This window comes from Malurus melanocephalus, unplaced genomic scaffold (assembly GCF_030028575.1).
Source record: "Malurus melanocephalus ecotype Western Australia unplaced genomic scaffold, MMel_1.1 scaffold_317, whole genome shotgun sequence".
In the NCBI taxonomy this organism is placed as follows: domain Eukaryota; kingdom Metazoa; phylum Chordata; class Aves; order Passeriformes; family Maluridae; genus Malurus; species Malurus melanocephalus.
The window spans coordinates 133,911-152,147 of record NW_026623549.1 but is presented as its reverse complement, the minus strand read 5'-3'; the positions used below and the strand labels follow the sequence as shown (position 1 = coordinate 152,147).

General features: G+C 40.2%; 1 protein-coding gene across 2 annotated transcripts; it reads left to right on the top strand.

Annotated features, from left to right (window-relative positions):
* Positions 1-11,866: 11,866 nt before the first annotated feature.
* Positions 11,867-17,881, top strand: MRPS22 (mitochondrial ribosomal protein S22). Of its 2 annotated transcripts, none has more exons than XM_057377459.1 (8): positions 11,867-11,967; positions 12,274-12,434; positions 13,162-13,326; positions 14,429-14,572; positions 14,964-15,047; positions 16,003-16,148; positions 17,303-17,411; positions 17,693-17,881. In XM_057377459.1, exons 1-8 carry the CDS (start codon positions 11,868-11,870, stop codon positions 17,783-17,785), a joined length of 1,002 nt encoding a protein of 333 aa, XP_057233442.1. In that variant the 5' UTR covers position 11,867; the 3' UTR covers positions 17,786-17,881. The 2 variants fall into 2 exon arrangements, with proteins under 2 accessions (XP_057233442.1, XP_057233443.1); XM_057377460.1 differs by lacking the exon at positions 11,867-11,967 and adding an exon at positions 12,025-12,043 and having other exon boundaries at positions 17,693-17,880.
* Positions 17,882-18,237: the final 356 nt, after the last annotated feature.

Sequence of the window (18,237 nt, the reverse complement as noted above, 5' to 3'; positions counted from 1 at the left end):
AAGGGATGAGCAGACCAGATTGTTTACCATATAAGAGAAAAATGCAGAGAGTTTTTAAAAAATATTTTTTCATGCTCTTACTGCATTTTGGCAACAATATAATTTTGTTAAAATATCATAAGAATAGTTTATTACCTCAGAGCATTCCTTCAAAATCTAAACTCTGAGTTCCACAGAACTGCACCAAATAATTGACATCAGTACAGTGTCCATCTGCTGTCCTTCCTAGAAAACTGGTACCTCAGAAATGAGCTAAAATTAACAAATATTAAAAACAAAATTCTCCTCCAAAAGAGGACAATGTGTGAGCTAAAAACAACAGAGTCAATAATTGGATAATATGCTTTACCACCAGTCCTGCCTRAATTTCAGTATTGTAACTGTTTTGCTTTMTTTTATGTTATATTTCCAGATATTTTTGTTATAGCAGACAGAAYCTTTAAAATATTTTAATTTTTTCTTTCATTTACTAGGTTTTTATTGCCTGAAATATGCCATCAGCCAGAGTAGATTCCTGTATATCATAAAATTCAACAGGAGTTTGCCACTTTTCACAAGYATCTTACACTACCTATTTTTGCTATGCATTTAGGAAATTACCRAAAATCTTACATATCTCTTCCAGGGAGGAAAGGAAGCATAATTACTCCATTCTAATTACTGCACTTTGGCTTCCTTAAATATTTGTTTAGCACGAAGATTTGTTTATGTTCATTGATACTTTGGTTCAGTTTATTCTTCATTTACTTTAATTTCATGTTCCAAGGATGTTTTACTGAGCCCTCCCCGTAAGACCTTCAACTGTGGCCACCCACATCCTGAAATTTTCTCGCTACCTAATCATGCTTTATGTCATAACACAGTAAATATATATATATGTTTACAAAATAAATTTCTTCCAGCAAAATATACSTAGTATTTTGTATGTTATTTTAGAAATCTTGTGTAGCATTGCACATTGTGTGTATATACATAAACATGTACACTTGCTAACCCTCCTAAGAAATCCACAGAGCTATTGTTGAAAATTTTCATTAAAACTTTGCAAAGGAAGTCCATCTGCCACAGCTCAGGATGTCCTGTTTCTGTGAGGGCCTTCAGCTATTGCTTGGCCATTTTCTCATTGAAAACATAAGTAGGAGACTTGAGAGAATTTAATCTACTATTAAAACAAACTGATTTGGAAAGGGTGTTTTGAAGAGTTTTTCCCCCAGCAGCTGGGAACCCTGAGGCATGGACACCTCCTCAGACACAGCACACTTAATTTTGTGTCCTCTGTACTGTTCTCACCGGTGGGAAAGATGGGAGGAAACATTGTTTCTGTAAGGAGGGGATATAATCTGGTCACTGAGATAATCTCAAAATACAGCTGTTGTTCCCCGGCAATATCTGTGCTCTGGTTGTCCTTCAAGGCAAACCACAGCAGGGCCCAGCCAGGCTTTGTGGGTTCCTGGCAGTGGGGTGGGCTGGAGTTCCTCCCCTGCCCCGTCTGGCTTCTGAGTGTCCTGGTCCCCCAGCACAGGTGGGCTCCCTGGCAGAGGGAAGGGACACTGAGCCTTTTAAAGTACTGGGGACATCATTTGGGATTAGTATGTGCCCACAATATATATCTGCCTGCTTTAAGAGACTGCCTTGCAAGAGGATGGAGGCAGCTCTGTGGCTAGTTTGGATTCCAATTTTATTTTGAATTATTGAAAGAAAACCCCAAAAGTTCAAACCTCAGGAAAATTCTTTTATGATTCATTGGGTATGTTTGTTTTACTTTAGCACTGCTCTCCAAAATGTTCAGCTTTAATTTTACAGTTGATCAGTCTGCAGGAAGTCCCAATTCCGATTTCCACTAAACAAGGGCTTTCCTTGTTTGTGTTCCTCATTGAGAAATAAAGAATCATAGCCATGAGAGGTTTACACTTACACATAGTAGTTATGAGTGCCCAAACMAAAAATCTTTTGGTGGGAACTGGTATCGGATCCAACTAAACAAAACTAAATGCCACTGAAAACTAAATAGGGATATGCCCTATTACCAGGAAAAGGAGGACAGAAAGAGACAATGGGTGGAAAAAAAAGGAAGTGCATAAGGGGTCAAAAATGTCAAAATAAAGCACCAGTGGGGAACATGAGCAGAGAGAGCAACAGTAAAAAAGAAACTGGGGGCAGAGAAGGGTCATTAATAAAGGCCCTAAATATCTTAGCTTTCCCATACGAGCTTCCTTTTCCCAGTGGAATGACTGCTGCTATTTATCACAAGATAGCACTGGATGCCGCTCTAGGATGGAGAAGACAACAGGGAGAAACTGGAAATAAAATGTCTGCTCTGGGCTCTGCCTCTCCTTTTCGGCAAAGAAAGCAGCATTGCCTCTGATAAGGGAAAGAATGAGACTGTGCTCCCTTCATCCTAAGATCCAACAGGAGCCACAAGCCATGGATAGTCCTACAATTTCATCAGAGCACAGCATGAAAYTGCCTTTTAACCCTCCTGTCCCCACAGGCAGACACAGCCTTCCTGCTCTATGGAGAATACACCAGTGGTCAGGAATAGTAAAAAATTCTGTGGTGTCTTATGCACAACGACCACTTTTAATAGTCTTGGTGGGCCCTTGCAGTACCAAATCTCCCTCTTGGTTGAACAACAGTAACACACGGCATGCAAAATTCCTCCAAAAATTCTTTCTGCCTGCCTTTCTGCAAAGTGAGACCATGAAATCTGACAAACATAGAGTATCAGTTTATCTTGATAAAAAGTGATCCACACAGACTTGTTAACAGAGAGACCTTATGCAGTGAGACAGAGCAGGATATGACATGGAAAAGTAACAACACACCACACATGGTTTATCTTCATTACTAAATCAGCTCACAGTCTTTTCTAAAGAGACTGTGCGGGATCGGGCCCTTTCCAATAATAGGGCAGTTGTGTAAGAGTAGTGGTTTTGAAGCCACTTCAAAAGAAGTCATCCAAAAGCATTCAAACACTGACAAAGTAACAACTGTTCCACTGGTTGTCTTCAGGACATTAGCTCAAAATAGGAGTATAAAGTTGCCATTGCTACCCAACACCTTTTTTACCTGAGTTTTAAAATGCCCATTCCCATCATTGTCATGGCACCAAGTAAAAGGTTATTTGAGGAGAGAGAAGACGGCAACATGCTATCATTCCTCCTTCCTCTTTCAYGGTAAGGAGCATACTGATGATGCCAGGAACTGAAAATTCTCCCTTTTGACAGATTAWTCGATTGGAGAGCTTTACAGTAGACCAAAAAATGTGTAAATGTTGTACTCACCAGTCTAACTCATTAAGAAATGTTCCCCATGTAGTCATAATGTAGGAAAAAGAAAGTTTATAACACTTTTAGACAGCAAAAATGGAGCATTTACACGTTATAATTGTTTTCATAATAAAAAGGCAATATTACAAATATTTTTGAAACATGAGGATTCTCTCATGCGTTGAGAGACTTTTGCTACTGCCATTGGCGTGGATGTCACACAGCCACACATTGCCATCTAGCGTCCGAGGCCACACCCGCAATGACGCTGAGAACTTGGAAAGGATATTCCAAATTAGTTCACAATAACAAACACGGATTAGTTTTGTTTTTCACAAGTACAGTACTATATCATAAAACAATCACATCTAACAGATGACAAGGAAGATTTTTCTTGTTGGTTTTTTTTTATTTTTTTTTTTAGTAGGACTGAGGAAATTATTAGGAGAAAGCAAAAGAATGTCTGACTATAAAGTAAGCAATATTGAATTATCATTAGTACGAAATATCACATTTAGGGAATACAGTACATTTCACATATTGTACCAGCGTTTAGAAGAAGTTTTATTTGGTCTACAATTAAAAAACGAAAAGAAGAAAGGAGCAGGGAGAAAACAACTAATTCAAATAATGCTCTGCTTTAAGGGCAAATATTCAGTCCTTCAGACAGAAATGTGCAGAAAAATTGCACAATTAATTTTGGACTCTGTTACACAAACTCTCTGAGCAATAGCCTGATTAATTTGTAAGTATCAGAAACTCCACTGCCTCCTTACAAAGGTGCTTGGGTTGGAAGCAATTGGAGCATTCAGGAAAAGTGATTTCAGTGCTGCCAAACTCTCCTGTAAAATACCGTGTGGATTGGCTGCACCTCAGTAATACCTTGTAAGGTTTAGGAGAGCTCGGTGCTGTTGCAGAGAGACTCAAAAGGGGCAGAATCCAGTTTGCTTTCCCACACAGTATTTAAGTTCCTTTTCAGAGTCAGATCCTGAATTTCAAATTTGTCACAAACTGATTTGCTTTTAATCAAAATTGAAAAGAAAATTGTTGATGCTGTTTAGTGACCATTATGAAGACCAAAATGTTTTCAGCAAGTGAAACCATCCAACAGAGAGCTTGAACAGAAGGAAGGAACAGGAAAGTTTTAGATTAGTTTTGGCAGGATATAAAACTGCATCTAGGGGCTGTAGTTATCCGAAATACTGGAATACAATCTGGAGATTTGCTGTTAACAAAGTGGGAAAATTCTGGTTCCATTTTTTCCTTCAGAGGCTCTGGAACTCATTTGATCCCTCTGTGACTTGATTCAGCTCAATMACCAAAAAGAAAATTGGTTCATTATTTCAACTTAGATATTATATGGAAATTGTTTRTGGAAAGATATAATGCCTGTATATGGAGTGGGTATAAGGGGAGGAATCCGAGACAGCCTGCCYAGGAGAGGGTAAACAAAAGCAAAGACCGAGATATTCCCCTTTTCCTGWGCAGTTGTGAAAAAAAACCAACCAAMCAAACAAAAACCAAACAAACCGAAACAAACCAGATACAAACACTGGCACTTCTAGCACTTTTCACTTTCTAATTTTCAGCCTACTTGCTTGCTTATCAAGGGGTTGTTTATCACCCCCTTCCCCGACACTTACAGAACTCCACACTGTGTGTCACACACTCATCCCTCTGACAATCGGGGACACACTGCACCATGCATGGGGCAGAGTCAAACCTGTGTTTCATACATTTCTGTCACTAATATTTCCCCTGCCATGCTCGGCTGTCCGCTGGCTTTTTACTCTTAAAGCATTTAATAAAACCACTACCAGATCCCTCCAGCTGCCCAGCTGTATGGTTTAATTAGATGTGAAATATGTGCCTTCATAAAATCCAAGCACTTGTACCCCAATGTCCAAAGCTTGCCATCTGCTAATGCCCATACCATGTCCTGCAGAATGCCATGGGGAAGCATGCAGAGCATGCAAGAGAAAGCAGYGGAAATGCAGTGTACAGGTTTCTACCCATAAACCACCAGAAGCATAAATGCAATTGTTTGCTCAGTGCACAGGTTTAAAACAATKTATATTTTATCCCAGATTAAGCAGGTATAGCTGAATCATTTTTTATCGTGGCTCTTCTGGAAATCATCTGATGACATCTCATTCTCCAGTCAGTTTATCCAAAAAACTATAGGAGCCTTCCAATTAGCTCTAGTGGGCAGCCTAATAAATGCTAAGAGGTTTACTTGGAAATAAATGGGGAAAATAATCTGGTAACTATATGACCAAATTAATTCTCTTTCTATTTTTTAATAGGATATTCTTGATTTGCTTAAGTAGAAAGAAAGTAACTAGAACAAACACAACKGGTAACTTCTTGTGAGATAGGTTCTTCACTAAGGAACTGAATAACTATTTAATCCTAGACCTACAGACAACTTTCATATCAAACAAATATATAGAGTTGTTTGGCTAGTACATGAAAATGCTTCTGCTTAAAACAAATGAGAAAATGTTTAATTTTACAAGTCTAACAGGAATGGCTAAGATTTTAACTGACACTGAATTCTTTTAGCTCTACTGTGAGATAAAAATATCTTTTACTTTCTGAGCCTTTTCTTTCACTTATTTGATCCTGAAGATACCGTAGATTTATGTGTTGTTTGTACTGGAGAGCACAGCTGGTTTAGCTTTTCTGTCAGACCCCCAGGATCCTGTCTTTAAAATGACTTTTTAAAATGCACAGTGGGTTTGCCTAAGCAAATTTAATTTCTATTAAGCTCTGGATCCAAACGAAAGAATAAGAAAAAAAAACAGAAGGAAAAAACTAACACACAAACAAATATCTCAAAAAAATATCTCGAGTGCCATCTTTAAGAGAGAGTGCATTCTGTCTTAAAGAGTATGATATTGGTATAAAATAGGTTAAAGAAGTTGGCCCTATCATGCAGGCTATTTATATGTATGACAGCAAGCCAAAGGTACACATTGCCCTTATCAACAACAACAAAGTAAATTAAAAAGTGCAGACTGCTAAACAGCAAACTACAGGAGCCTATTTCCACAAAAAAATTAGTTTGGGAAAAGACAAAAGAGGAAACAAGGTGACAAAACAAATCCTAATAAATGCAGATGAATTCAAAGTCATATGAAAACAGGAAGGCTTAGGGGTAGAAGAACAATTAGGAGACTTAAAGAAAAATAATTGCATAAACCTGGAGAAGTGAAATTGTAAAAGAATCCCAGACAGATGAGCCTCAGAGGCAAAAAGAACTTGAGACGGGAATGGCATGCAGATAAGAATGATTTCTTGGCAACACTAAGAAACAAGATAACTGGTGTGAAGTAACTGCTTTTTAAACGGGAAAAAATAAACAAAATTATAGAAACGGAACCAGTTTTGGGGGAAAAAAATTTATGTATTTAACTGTAACAAGTAATAAGAAGACAAATATATTCAACTACTACTGAGGCAATTAAAGAATGAAGTTGTTGCCTGTTAATAAAATCAACTCCTATGAGAAAAGGCTGGAAGAAACAAAATTTGGCAGTTACCACTGAGTGGTATTAGAAAAGTGTATAACTAGCAGGACGTGCTTCTTTGTCGTTAAAATAATTAAATTCAAACACATACAATTATACAGTATTTCTGATAAAGCTTGGATTAATAAAAACAGGAAAACCAGACCTCAAGGCTTCTTTGGGAGAGTGACAAAACATGACAAAGTATAACTGGCAGACACATGTGATTTAGATTTTGATGAAAACTTTGACAACAGGCCAGGCAATGCACACAGCAGACGTCTAGGTTTAATCTGGACAGTTTTGGTTTTGAAAGATTCTCTCAGGTGTCAGGTTTCAGTGAGAAACAGATAAAAGTACAATTATGAGAACAGSGTATTGACTACTTGTGTAGCAACAGGAGAGAAGGAAAATACTATAATTAACCTTTGAATTGGAGGGTGCCATCTTCTCCTTTTCCTGTCCCCAAAGAACAAAACAAACCAAGAAATCTGCCAGGAYCATTGCTCTGTCCTTCTACTGTAGAGACAAAGGGATAAGAGACATCCCACCTGCCCCTATATAACTGTTTGTGCTGGACACCAGATTTAGATCACAGTGCCCTGGCAAGTGCTTGGGTTTGGAAGGACAGGGCTTGAAACAGTGATGAATGTAGAGGGAGTTAAACTACCAGAAACGGCGAAAACAACAATTATTCAAACCATAACTTACTTTGAATAATACTGAATATGTACTATTATTTTTTGCCCTYGATAATTATTTTTAAAAGACAACCATTACAAGACCATAAAGAAACAATAAAATTAATTTGAAAAATGGGGACTCTAATTCAGAGCTTGGTGAAGTTAGAAAAGAACTTTAATGGGCTTTGGCTCAAGACCTTATAGCGTAGCAAAGAAAACAATATAAACTGAAAGTGGGATTTATATCCGTGCTATAAATAATGTATGCAATCTCAACTACTGGAGATAGTCTTTGTATATATCTAATTTATCATTATTAAAGCGAGATTATGGCAGCTTTATGCGAGACAGAAGCAAATCTGGGTCCTTAACGAAAACAGTTTATTTACATTATCCTCTGTAACTCCTCAGGCACTTTCACTCCTCACTTTAAACCCTCACTCCTGCCCCGCTGTGGCCCACAGGAACACAGCACACGTGCTCAGGGTAAGTGTGGCTGAAACAAGACTGAAAACTGAAAATGAAGAGCACGTATAATCCTCGTGGTTTGATCATTTTTCCTTCAAATCGGAAATATAAATGTCAAMAGATCAGGGCACAAATAAAACCTTGAGGGGCCTTTGGTCATCAATCTATTCTGCATATTAGCACTTGCTAAAGGTGACAGCACCAAAGGAACAAATTTGGAAACCTTTTGCATAAAGTTTCCCATTCCTTCTCCTGAAGGATCAGCAGCAGMAGATCACACAGGATGATAATGCTGCAGCTGAACTCCATTACTGGAGTTTCAGTGGACATTTCAGGGATGCTTTGTTCAGAAGAACTGCCCACAGCTCTGCCCTTGGAGGAAGGTTTGGCCCAGCAGCTTGGGACTGAGTCCTACAGCTGACCTGATCCACCCCTGCTGTCAAAGACTAAAATGAAATTTGAAAATAAAACAGCTTCAGATATCTGTATGAGCTTTAAGAAAAGGACTACTAGGATGTGTTAGCAAATGCTCATGCATCATCATCATGACTACCACCATTATCAAAATAGCCACGAAAATCCAAGGCCAGAGAACTTAAAAGACATTTCTGGATAAAATAATACTTTCTCCCCTAAACAAAACTGGCAAATAAGCTGCTTGTGGCCAATATATCTGAAAACAGGCAATCACATTAAAAAGAACCATTCTCACAATTTTAGCAAAAAAAATCCATTCCCTCAATGTATATGGTGAAACAAAACCAGTCATGTSTTATATATGTTATACATTATTCCTTTAAAAACTAATTTAATGGTATAATAAGGTTTGTCTCATCTATCTTATCATGCCTTTTCTGGGAAAAATAATTTGTCTTCAGACTAATCCTCACAGGTTTAGGAAAAAGAGCTTCCAACCTGGTCCATTTTGTCTTTCAAAAAARTGTTCCACAGGATAGCCAGGTTGTTTCTTATCAGGAACAAGAGAACCAACCATTAATTTTAAAAAGGTCACTTCATCAACTGCAGACATGTACACAGACTGACTGGGTTCACCCTATTTCCTTCACATAACAACTGGATGACAGTTACCAAATCTGATATTTTGTATTTTTCTCTGYATTTTTTCAAACAAAGAATTCTTCCTTTCAAACATCTCCCGACTAATTTGACATATTTATGACTCAAAAAGACTAGTAACCTACAGCCCCTTATTTTATCAATTAAATAGGCAAAGCAACAGCACATGCTCCTAAGCTCCTCATCTGGGTCCTCTTTCCCTGAGATGCCAACCAGCTGAAACACTCTCAGCAGCCATCTGATACTTTAGCTCTCCTGGAACTATCAACAAAAAGAAAATTAATGCCAATTAATCACCTGTGCAGGTGAYTTTGTATTAATGGTTCTCCAGTAGAAGCCAGACTTAGACCAGCAAGGTATTTCACTGGGGACAACCACCCATCATCAGATGGCTGATATTTTCCAACAGCAACTGTCCTGGGCTGCATTCAAAATCACAAGAAAAACTAAGAAAGAGTCTTTATTTCATTATCAACTTTTACACCATTGATTCTTCAAGCTCGTGTTGTATTTTTATTTATGCCAATATAAGACATCCCACTTAAAGCTGTTACTTCAGCACAAATAAAAACCACAAATAAAATATAACCAACCTACCCAATATAAATGATTATACTTAATAAATGATATTAACCTGCTATACTTCCATCTGCAGTATAGTTAGTTAATATTTCCTTTCATCCCACCAGCCAAAAAGGTTAATCCTCACAGCAGCTGTTACTACTCCAGTACAGACTGAATGTGAATTTAACCTCTCCTGGATATAGCCCAATAAATTCTGTTGTTTTTCTAAGCACTTCTGTGAATTAAAATGGACGTTAGCTTGCCATCCAAACTCATGAACAGGTCTGAAGTGGCTTTTAGGCACGTTGCCAAATAACTTCCCAATTCCCTTATAGGGTTTAGTTCTCACTCCAGAGATCTTCCATGCAAGAATTGAAAAACAACACCTTCTCCATTTCATCAAAATTATTTTTCATTTTCTTWGCATTATTTAAATAAATTCTGCACAAAATTACATTAAAATAATATTAAGAGTTCATTTGCCCTCTGCAATACCCCGTAATTTCAACTGAGTTGTAACGATGCAAATATGAGAGGAACATATCCTCCTGCAACCTTCCTGACAAGGCCAGGATATTGAAAAACCTGAACATTAAATTCAGTCCAGAGCATGTGCTCGGATACAAGGCTGAGAAAACCAGGAATACTCCCCAGTACAAAATAACCCCAGACCAATTATAAGAAACAAATATATTTTTTCAGCTGATGCTTGACTTTATTCTWATTAAAACCAGTATATGCTATGAAGTGTTCATTTTCTCCCTGGCTTCAATTACTGTTTTCAGRACTAGTATAATTTAAACTTTGATTTGGCAAAGCAACGATCAACMCACTAGAGTTTAAAACAAATGGAAATCTACAGAATTTAAGCACATTACCTGTGTTTCCACATTGCCCCTCCTGGAGATGAAATCTTTTCTCTTTCAAGGGGAACCCGTCAGCCAGCTTGCACTGGAACTTGAAGCATTCTGGGCTCTTGGAGAGAGACTTGCCTGCTGGCAAGAAAATCATAGRAAAATCAAGCTTGGAAAGGACCTTTCAGATCAAATTCTTTCTGTTTCACACCCCCTAAGTACAGTTAGTAAGACTGAAATTCACAAGAGAAGATAAAGAACAGCTAGAATAAATAAACTTCRAGTCATAATAAACCTTCAACCCCCTGAAATAGACTCACTTCTAAGAAGTCAATACCCTCTCTTCACATCCATTAGATGCRACACGTCATAATTATTGGGTATAAAGTTAATTTTGGCTTTATGCTTAAATATAGTTAAGTATTTTCCTTGCTTTACAAAAGCTTAAAGCTCCCTGAACGTGAGGGGAGCGACTCCTTCCTTCCCATGGGCGGCAGTGTMGCTGTGGCCGGGCTGAGGAGGCCAACTCCCCGCACAGCCCAGGTGCTGCCAGGCACCAGCAGGTGCTGAAATAGCAGGGAGAGCCAGGTGGGCTTTAGTGTGTGAATTCCCCCCGTTCTCCTCGCTCTCGGACAGCCTGCCCAGGATACRGGGCCAGAGCTGCCCGCCCGCCCCTCACACCGCCAGCTGCCGCTGCAGCGCATCCGCTTCTGCCCGCACCACGCGGGCATTCATAGCTTTACAGTGGTTTAATCGTGCRCGGTGCCCTCAGTTCCACCTTTTTTCCTCCTTCTGAGTCTCCCCGTTAAGCAAGGGAACACATCAGGCGCACCCCGGCTCCGCGCCCTGAGCGGCTGCCCCTCGCTCCGCCGGCATTGCCCCACAGYGGCAGAATGGGTTCCCTCCCTCACCGGCCCTCAGCCGCCTCAGCAGCGCTTGAACGGCACAAACGCGCTGGGAGCACTTGGAACCACATCGTTCTTGCCCCTTTTTGCTTCGGGGAAAAGTGCCGGGGACCGCGTGTCTCCCTCACGCCGGGAGGAGACTCAGGGGACACCTCACAGCAGTCTACAGCTTCCTCATGAGGGGAAGCGAGGGGCAACCACTGATYTCTGGTGGCCAGTGACAGCATCCGAGGGAACGGCATGAAGCTGAGTCAGGRGAGCTTTAGGCTGGGWATCMGRAAAACGCTCTTCGCCCAGAATGGCTGGGCACGAGAACCGGCTCCTCAGGGCAGTGGTCACAGTACCAAGCCTGTCTGAGTTCAAGCAGCATTTGGTCAACACTCTCGGCCATATGGTGTGATTCTTGGTGACACTGCTGTGCAGGGCCGGGAGCAGGGCTCGCTGATGCCGGTGRGTCCCCGGCAGCCCGGGCTATTCCCCACTCCCTGACTCCATTTCCCGGCGCGCCGCGGGGCGGGAAGGGGCGGGAGCAAAGATGGCGGCGCTGGGGGCGCGGGGCTCGGCGGCGCTGCCCGCGCGGCTCAGGGCGCTGTGGGCTCTGCCGGCGCGGCGGGGGCTGGCGGCGGACACGGGCGGTACGTGAGGGGATCCGGGGACACCCTCAGCGCTCCCGGCTGCGGGCGCTGTGGGCTCTGCCGGCGGACACGGGCGGTACGTGAGGGGATCCGGGGACACCCTCAGCTCTCCCGGCTGCCCCAGGATCGGGGTTCAGCCCCCCGCGCTCCGCATGACTGCCGTCCCCCTGGTCAGGGATGCGGGTCGGGACGGCTGTGGGGCCGCGGAGATGCCGGCGGGGGCGGGAGGAGCCGTGAGGGCAGGRAGTGACCGTGACCGCGGGCGGCCCCTCAGCATGGTTTAACAGCCTGTGTCCCCTCCCGCAGAGGGAAAGGCCGCCAAGCCCAAGCCCGCCTTCACGGACGAAGCGGTCCAGACGCTGCTTTACAAAATGACGGGACTCGACCTGCACAAGGTRTTCCGGCCCGTGAAAAGGGACCTCAAGCCCCCCCAGTACAAACTGATGACCGAAGCTCAGCTGGAAGAGGTAGGCTGCTCTGCTTCCTTCGGAAGTAAGTGTTGGTTTTAGCAAAATGACTGTAATAGCCCGTATTTCTGCCTTCTTTATTTCTGCCCTTGAAAACACGTTGGTTTCTTTACTTTGTTTCAGGTCCTTCCCTAAAGTAATGTAAATCAGTGTTTCTTCACTTGAAATAGCTTGTATATTTTGATGAATTTTGTATGATTTTGATGGATTATGGATAAAAATCAGATCCTTTTCTTGAGTGACAGTTTCTTTTTATTATCCTGTTATGCTTCCAAACTGTCTTAAGTTATAGCCCTGGGAATCCTTTGACTGCTCTTTTTTCTCCCCTGAGGTCTGATTTGGTTCAGGATGGCAGAGTGACCTGACTTAAYCTGGTTCTTCCCTAGACACAATTAAAGCTATGTACAAACTGTTGATTGTGGTTTCTGCTTTGGGGGAAATTTACCCATGGAAAAAATACCTGAAATAAACTTTGTGGTCGCAATGGTTTGTCCAYTGTAGTCTTGGAACTTCCTCCGGTMTTTTGTCAAAGTTTCAGTAGTGGTGAATTGTTTACATGAAATTCACCTACCTAGGGGTTGAATTAATGTCTCTTTTTGTCTCACCGTCCCAAGGCAAAAAACCCCAACCTTTTCTAAATTAAAATATTTGTCCCCAAATTGTATATTCTCTTTCCAATAGGACAATATTTTTAATTGTAAAATTAAACTACTTTTTTTTCCACAAGGCCACAAGAAAAGCTATTGGGGAAGCTAAAGAAAAACTAATCATGCCTCCTGTTTTGAATGAACGAGAGCCAATTGATGATGTCTTAGCAGAAGACAAAATYCTTGAAGGCACTGAAACTGCAAAATATGTGTTTACAGATTTAAGTTATTCCATTCCACATCGTGTAAGTAATGTGATCRACAATATTGATTTGTATTCAAAATATGCTTTAATGGAAATGTAGTTATATCAGTTTGCAAAAAGGCTGAAGAGTTGAAAATTTAGTGTGGTACAAGGCAATAGAGAAAAACATATTTCTAAATGCTTGCTTCTAATTGATAATCATTAATTACATTCTACTACTCAAAAGCAGGCATGGGGGAAAGTGCTGTGGTAGTTAGTTAATTATTTTATGAGSAGATGGGGTCCAGAGTTTGTCCATACTTCCTAGAAGTTTTACWTTGTAACATGGAACTACTTCACAGTTGCAAAGATCTGGTGGAAAGCTGTGCAAATGATGAATGAATTCACAGGAAAGCTGTAAAGAAATAGTTGTCTAATGGAATTATGGAGTATAGGCATAAAGTTTCCTTTGTGTAATGGAACATTTGATTGTCTTTAAGTACCAGTAATAAGAGGCTGGAAAAATTCTTAATGAAGATATGAGTCTAAGAAGTTTTCATATGGTTCAAATGTGCACATGGTGATGATCCTGTGAAATGAATTGCCTAGTCTTCCATCTGAGAGCTTTCTCCAGGAAGTTGCTATTTATTCTCCTGCTGCACCATATTGAAAACTTCCYTGTCAAATTTTCCCATTTGCCACCCTAAACTGATTACAGTTGTGAACAGATCTGACTATATTATTTAATTTGTTGTATTTTTTGCCTTGCACTTGCTCTTACTTGTAGTACCTACCTCTGGATAAAGGTACAGAAGTGCATGACACTTACATTCTTAATTTTGTATGGATTATCAAATGATAAGATCAGGCTAACTTCCTGTCAGAGTATGAGTTATGCTACCTCTAAACYTCACAGAGCTGCAGCTTTTAGTGTTGGCACATGCACAGTTGTCATACAGTAAAACTGAGCTGCAAATCAGCACTTAATTAGCAAGGCAGAAGTGATGAATCTTGCACAGAGCAACAGTCAGTTAGAAGCAGGTGTTAGTTATTAGGGTGAGTTTAGGAGTAGAAGGACTTTGCAAAATAAGAATCTGTTAGAATGATTCTGACTATGAAAAGAAGGCTCTGTGAGATAATGCTTGTTTTTTCCTCATTTYCAGGAACGTTTCATTGTAGTTAGAGAACCAAATGGGGTGCTACGCAAAGCAACCTGGGAGGAACGAGACAGGATGATACAGATATTCTTCCCAAAGGAAGGGCGCAAAGTGATTCCCCCCACGTTATTCAAGGATGAAAACCTTGGGGTAAGCTCTTCCTTGCTTTGAAACTGAGTGCTTTTATTTCATTGCAGTCTGACAGTGACTGTTCTTTGGGCAGAGTAACTCTACATGTGTGTTCAGCTGCTTTAATTCTGTTTTGAACAACTTATCACTGTAAGTTAGTTAAAATGCTTGGAACAAAGTTTCAGGTTAGGGCCTGGCAAATCGTGTAAGTACTGTGTCATACTAGAAACAATTGTACATTTTCAAGATTAACATTATATTAATGTCAAAGCAGTTCCTGTACTTCTRTCCATTTTGTCTTTTGAGGAAGGGGTTACTCACTCTACAGAACGTTGTGGCTGCTGTTTTGATTTTGGAGAGTTGGGATGGTGTGATTACATAATCTGCTTTTGAATTTGAATTGTTGTTTCAGACTGTATTTCAGCAAGACCGTCAYGAAGATCTCCTTAACATGTGCATTGCACAGTTTGAGCCAGATTCATCTGACTATATCAGAGTGAGTTCACTTTTCATTTTTCTAGYAAAAAAAACCCCTCAAAACCCCAACAAAATTAATGAAGAATTGTAGGGTTTATTTCATTAACGTAAGTATTATCCAGGGATCAAAGTTGCTGGTCATAYGTGCTTTTGTTTCCCCATATAGATTATACTTGTGATGAGTTTTGGGGTTTATTTTCACGCAGAAAAGTAAAACAAGATTTTGAATAAGTAATTTGCAGCAGCCTGGAAAGGTGCTGCAAATGCAAAATATGTTCTTCATACAGGCATTTTGATTATTGAAGCAGAATTGATGATAACGTCTGTCAGAGGCTATGAGCAGAGTTTTGCTGCTGCAGTCATGCAGACTGCTGGCTTAGGAGTTGGCAGGTAGGGAAATGACAATGCATTTTGAGAGAGAGTATTATTTTTGACAAAGACCAGCTATAAAAATGTGGTTCTAGTTGAATTATTCAAAGCTAGTAGCTATAGCTGCTGGTAAATATGTTAGTCCACACTTGACTTTAAAATGTTTACTTCTCTTTAAACTGYAATATTCTCAGTGATTTGAGAAACTGTAACTTCTAATAGGCATTTTTTCAAGTAAATTCTTCTCAAAGTCAAGTCTCACCTCTTTGCTCTAGCATTTTTCTCCTGAAAGAGTAGATGCAACTTGACAGCAGTGCAGTGAAGGTTCAGAGGTAATGTCCCTCCCTCCCCAAGTGTTCAGGGCAGAGGTGTGATTTTGCTTCCTTTTATTGTAAGGATGTCTGTGCCTAAGGACTGGGCTAGCCCAGTGTCACCCTGAATTATATAACATGCATAAATCTTTAGCATGGTTCAACATGTGGCTTGCTCCTGTACTTTAGGGAAATAGAAAAGAGATTGAAACCTCTCAGTGAGAGGCAGAGGGGACAAACTGTCATCAGTTATACATTTTGTTACACAAATGTAACAAAAGCTTGTGTGTGCAGGTTCATCACCGCACTTATGAAGACATTGAGAAACATGCCAAGTATGACCTGCTSCGCTCAACGAGGCACTTTGGGGGCATGGTGTGGTATCTGGTCAACAGAAAGAAGACAGATGGCTTACTCATAGATATGATCAACAGAGACTTGTAAGTATAGTTTGCCACTTGTTAACCCTGCTTATAGGAATAAATAGAAAACATACCGTTGTTCGAAAATAAAAACAGTATTTCTGTCAGATGTAGTAAAGTGTTCATTTGCATGACATTATAGGCCAGCTCTAAGTGTTAGTTCTACAGGAGCACCAACTGCAGTCCATGAAGTTTTAAGCTACAGAAAGGTTTCTGCAGAAATTAGCCTTTTGTAATAAATAAAAAAACCCCAAGTTGTTGGGTTGTATTTTTGTTTCCCATATAGTTGTCAGAAGACTTCCAGCTCTGAGCAGTGCTGATCTTAAAAGCCTACAAATTCTGTACTACTGAGCTCAGTTTTGGCTTGTTAGGTGATACACTCTGGGTTTTAGAGCAATTCCTAAGTAGCTTAACAACACACAGATAAGCTTTCATTTTAAATGGGTGGATTTCTACAAARCATGCAGCTAAACTTATTCAAAGCTCCCAGAATGGAACAATATTCAGTTGTTCAAAATAYCACTACAGCTGTGAGAAATTTGTACCATCAGAACTCCAAGCTGCAGTGATGGTGGCATTTCCTGCTGTTTCAGTTAGAAACTTGGAACTGGTGGTCAGATCTTGCTTTTAAACCTGGGATATGGAAAAATCAGGAAGGTTCCTGTTTTGTATTCAGATTGTTAAAGGGAAAATTCAAGTGTCTGGACAATTTAAATGACCAGTGTTTGGCATGTCTTTCCCTGCCATACACTTTGGTAGTTTTAAATTCAGCTGAGAGCTCTGTGTCGCAGGATTACTAATGCTACTTCCGTAAAATATACTGGTTATTGCAGTCTGTGTTAGAATGTTCTCCTCTGGTGAACTGTTGTTCCACTAAGCACTCATTATTGGGTAATTAATTGTATTTTGCAGAGGTATCGGCTGTATTACTGCTGAACAGGCCAGCAGGYTGGAGCTGCAGGAGGGATAGAGTTAGGTACCTGGTGCACCTTGCAATGCCTTGTGGCCATCGCAATAGATGGGGGGATGCTTGTTCATCTGTGTAATCCAGTGACTGAATACTCCATGGAAGCAGCAGTTTGACAGCCTGTGCTGGGCAAAGTTCATTAAAAAATACACTCTAAATACTCTGAGGAAAAAGAAATTGCTAAAATGAGCCTTTGTTTGTTTAGGCTGGAGGATGCTACAAGTTTAATTACACTGTATCATATGCTTCATCCTGAATGTCAGTCAGCAAAAGAAGCTAAAGAAGGGAAACTTCAAGGARTTGATCTGATCAAGGTAAGCTTTTCTGCTTTAAGCTACATACCTACAGGGTAAGTAGGTTCTGCTTTCAACCAGCAGAACCCCATTTAGTAGGCTAAATTTCTCCTTGCCTTAAGCAGATATTTAACAAGAACTGTTGTTCATGCCATGTTTGGGTTTTTTGTTAAATTTATGTGAATGTATAGCTGCATCAGGATTTCAGTTGTAGGTGTTTGATCTGCCACTGGCATGATGAAATTTTATGATGCAGCTGTGCTGTTAACTGTACCTTAACCTCTCTCCTTCCATGGYTGCAGGTATTTGTGAAAACAGAATCCCAGAGGGAAGGTTATATCCAGCTGGCCCTGCAGGCTTATGAAGAAGCAATGGCTACTTCTTCAGCTTCCTGAAAGAAACCTCAGGTCATCATAAGTTTTTAAGTCTGTTTRTAAACATTTTCTGTACAGAAGTCCACAATAAATACTTGAAATTGACTACTGTAGAATTTAGTTTTCTTTACTAAAATATGTGTGAATCACTACAGCAGTTTATTTTGTTTCTGTAAGTGAACTTTGAGCAGCCATAGTGAAAACAAGACACAGACACCACTTCTAACCCTTAACCACTATCAGTGCTGTTAGAGCTTTTTGCTAGAAGTGTCTGAAAAAATAACTGAATTGACACTGAAGGGTACCRGATACAAGCTAAGTAGCACAGTGAAAACATAACCATATACCRGAGTGTATTTGCTGAGAAAAGTCAGATTAAAATACTAATTTTCAGGTACTATGCTCCTGTTTCATGTATTTTAATATACACTACTGAAGCTGGGTTTTTTTTTAAGAATTCTACTAATTCTCAG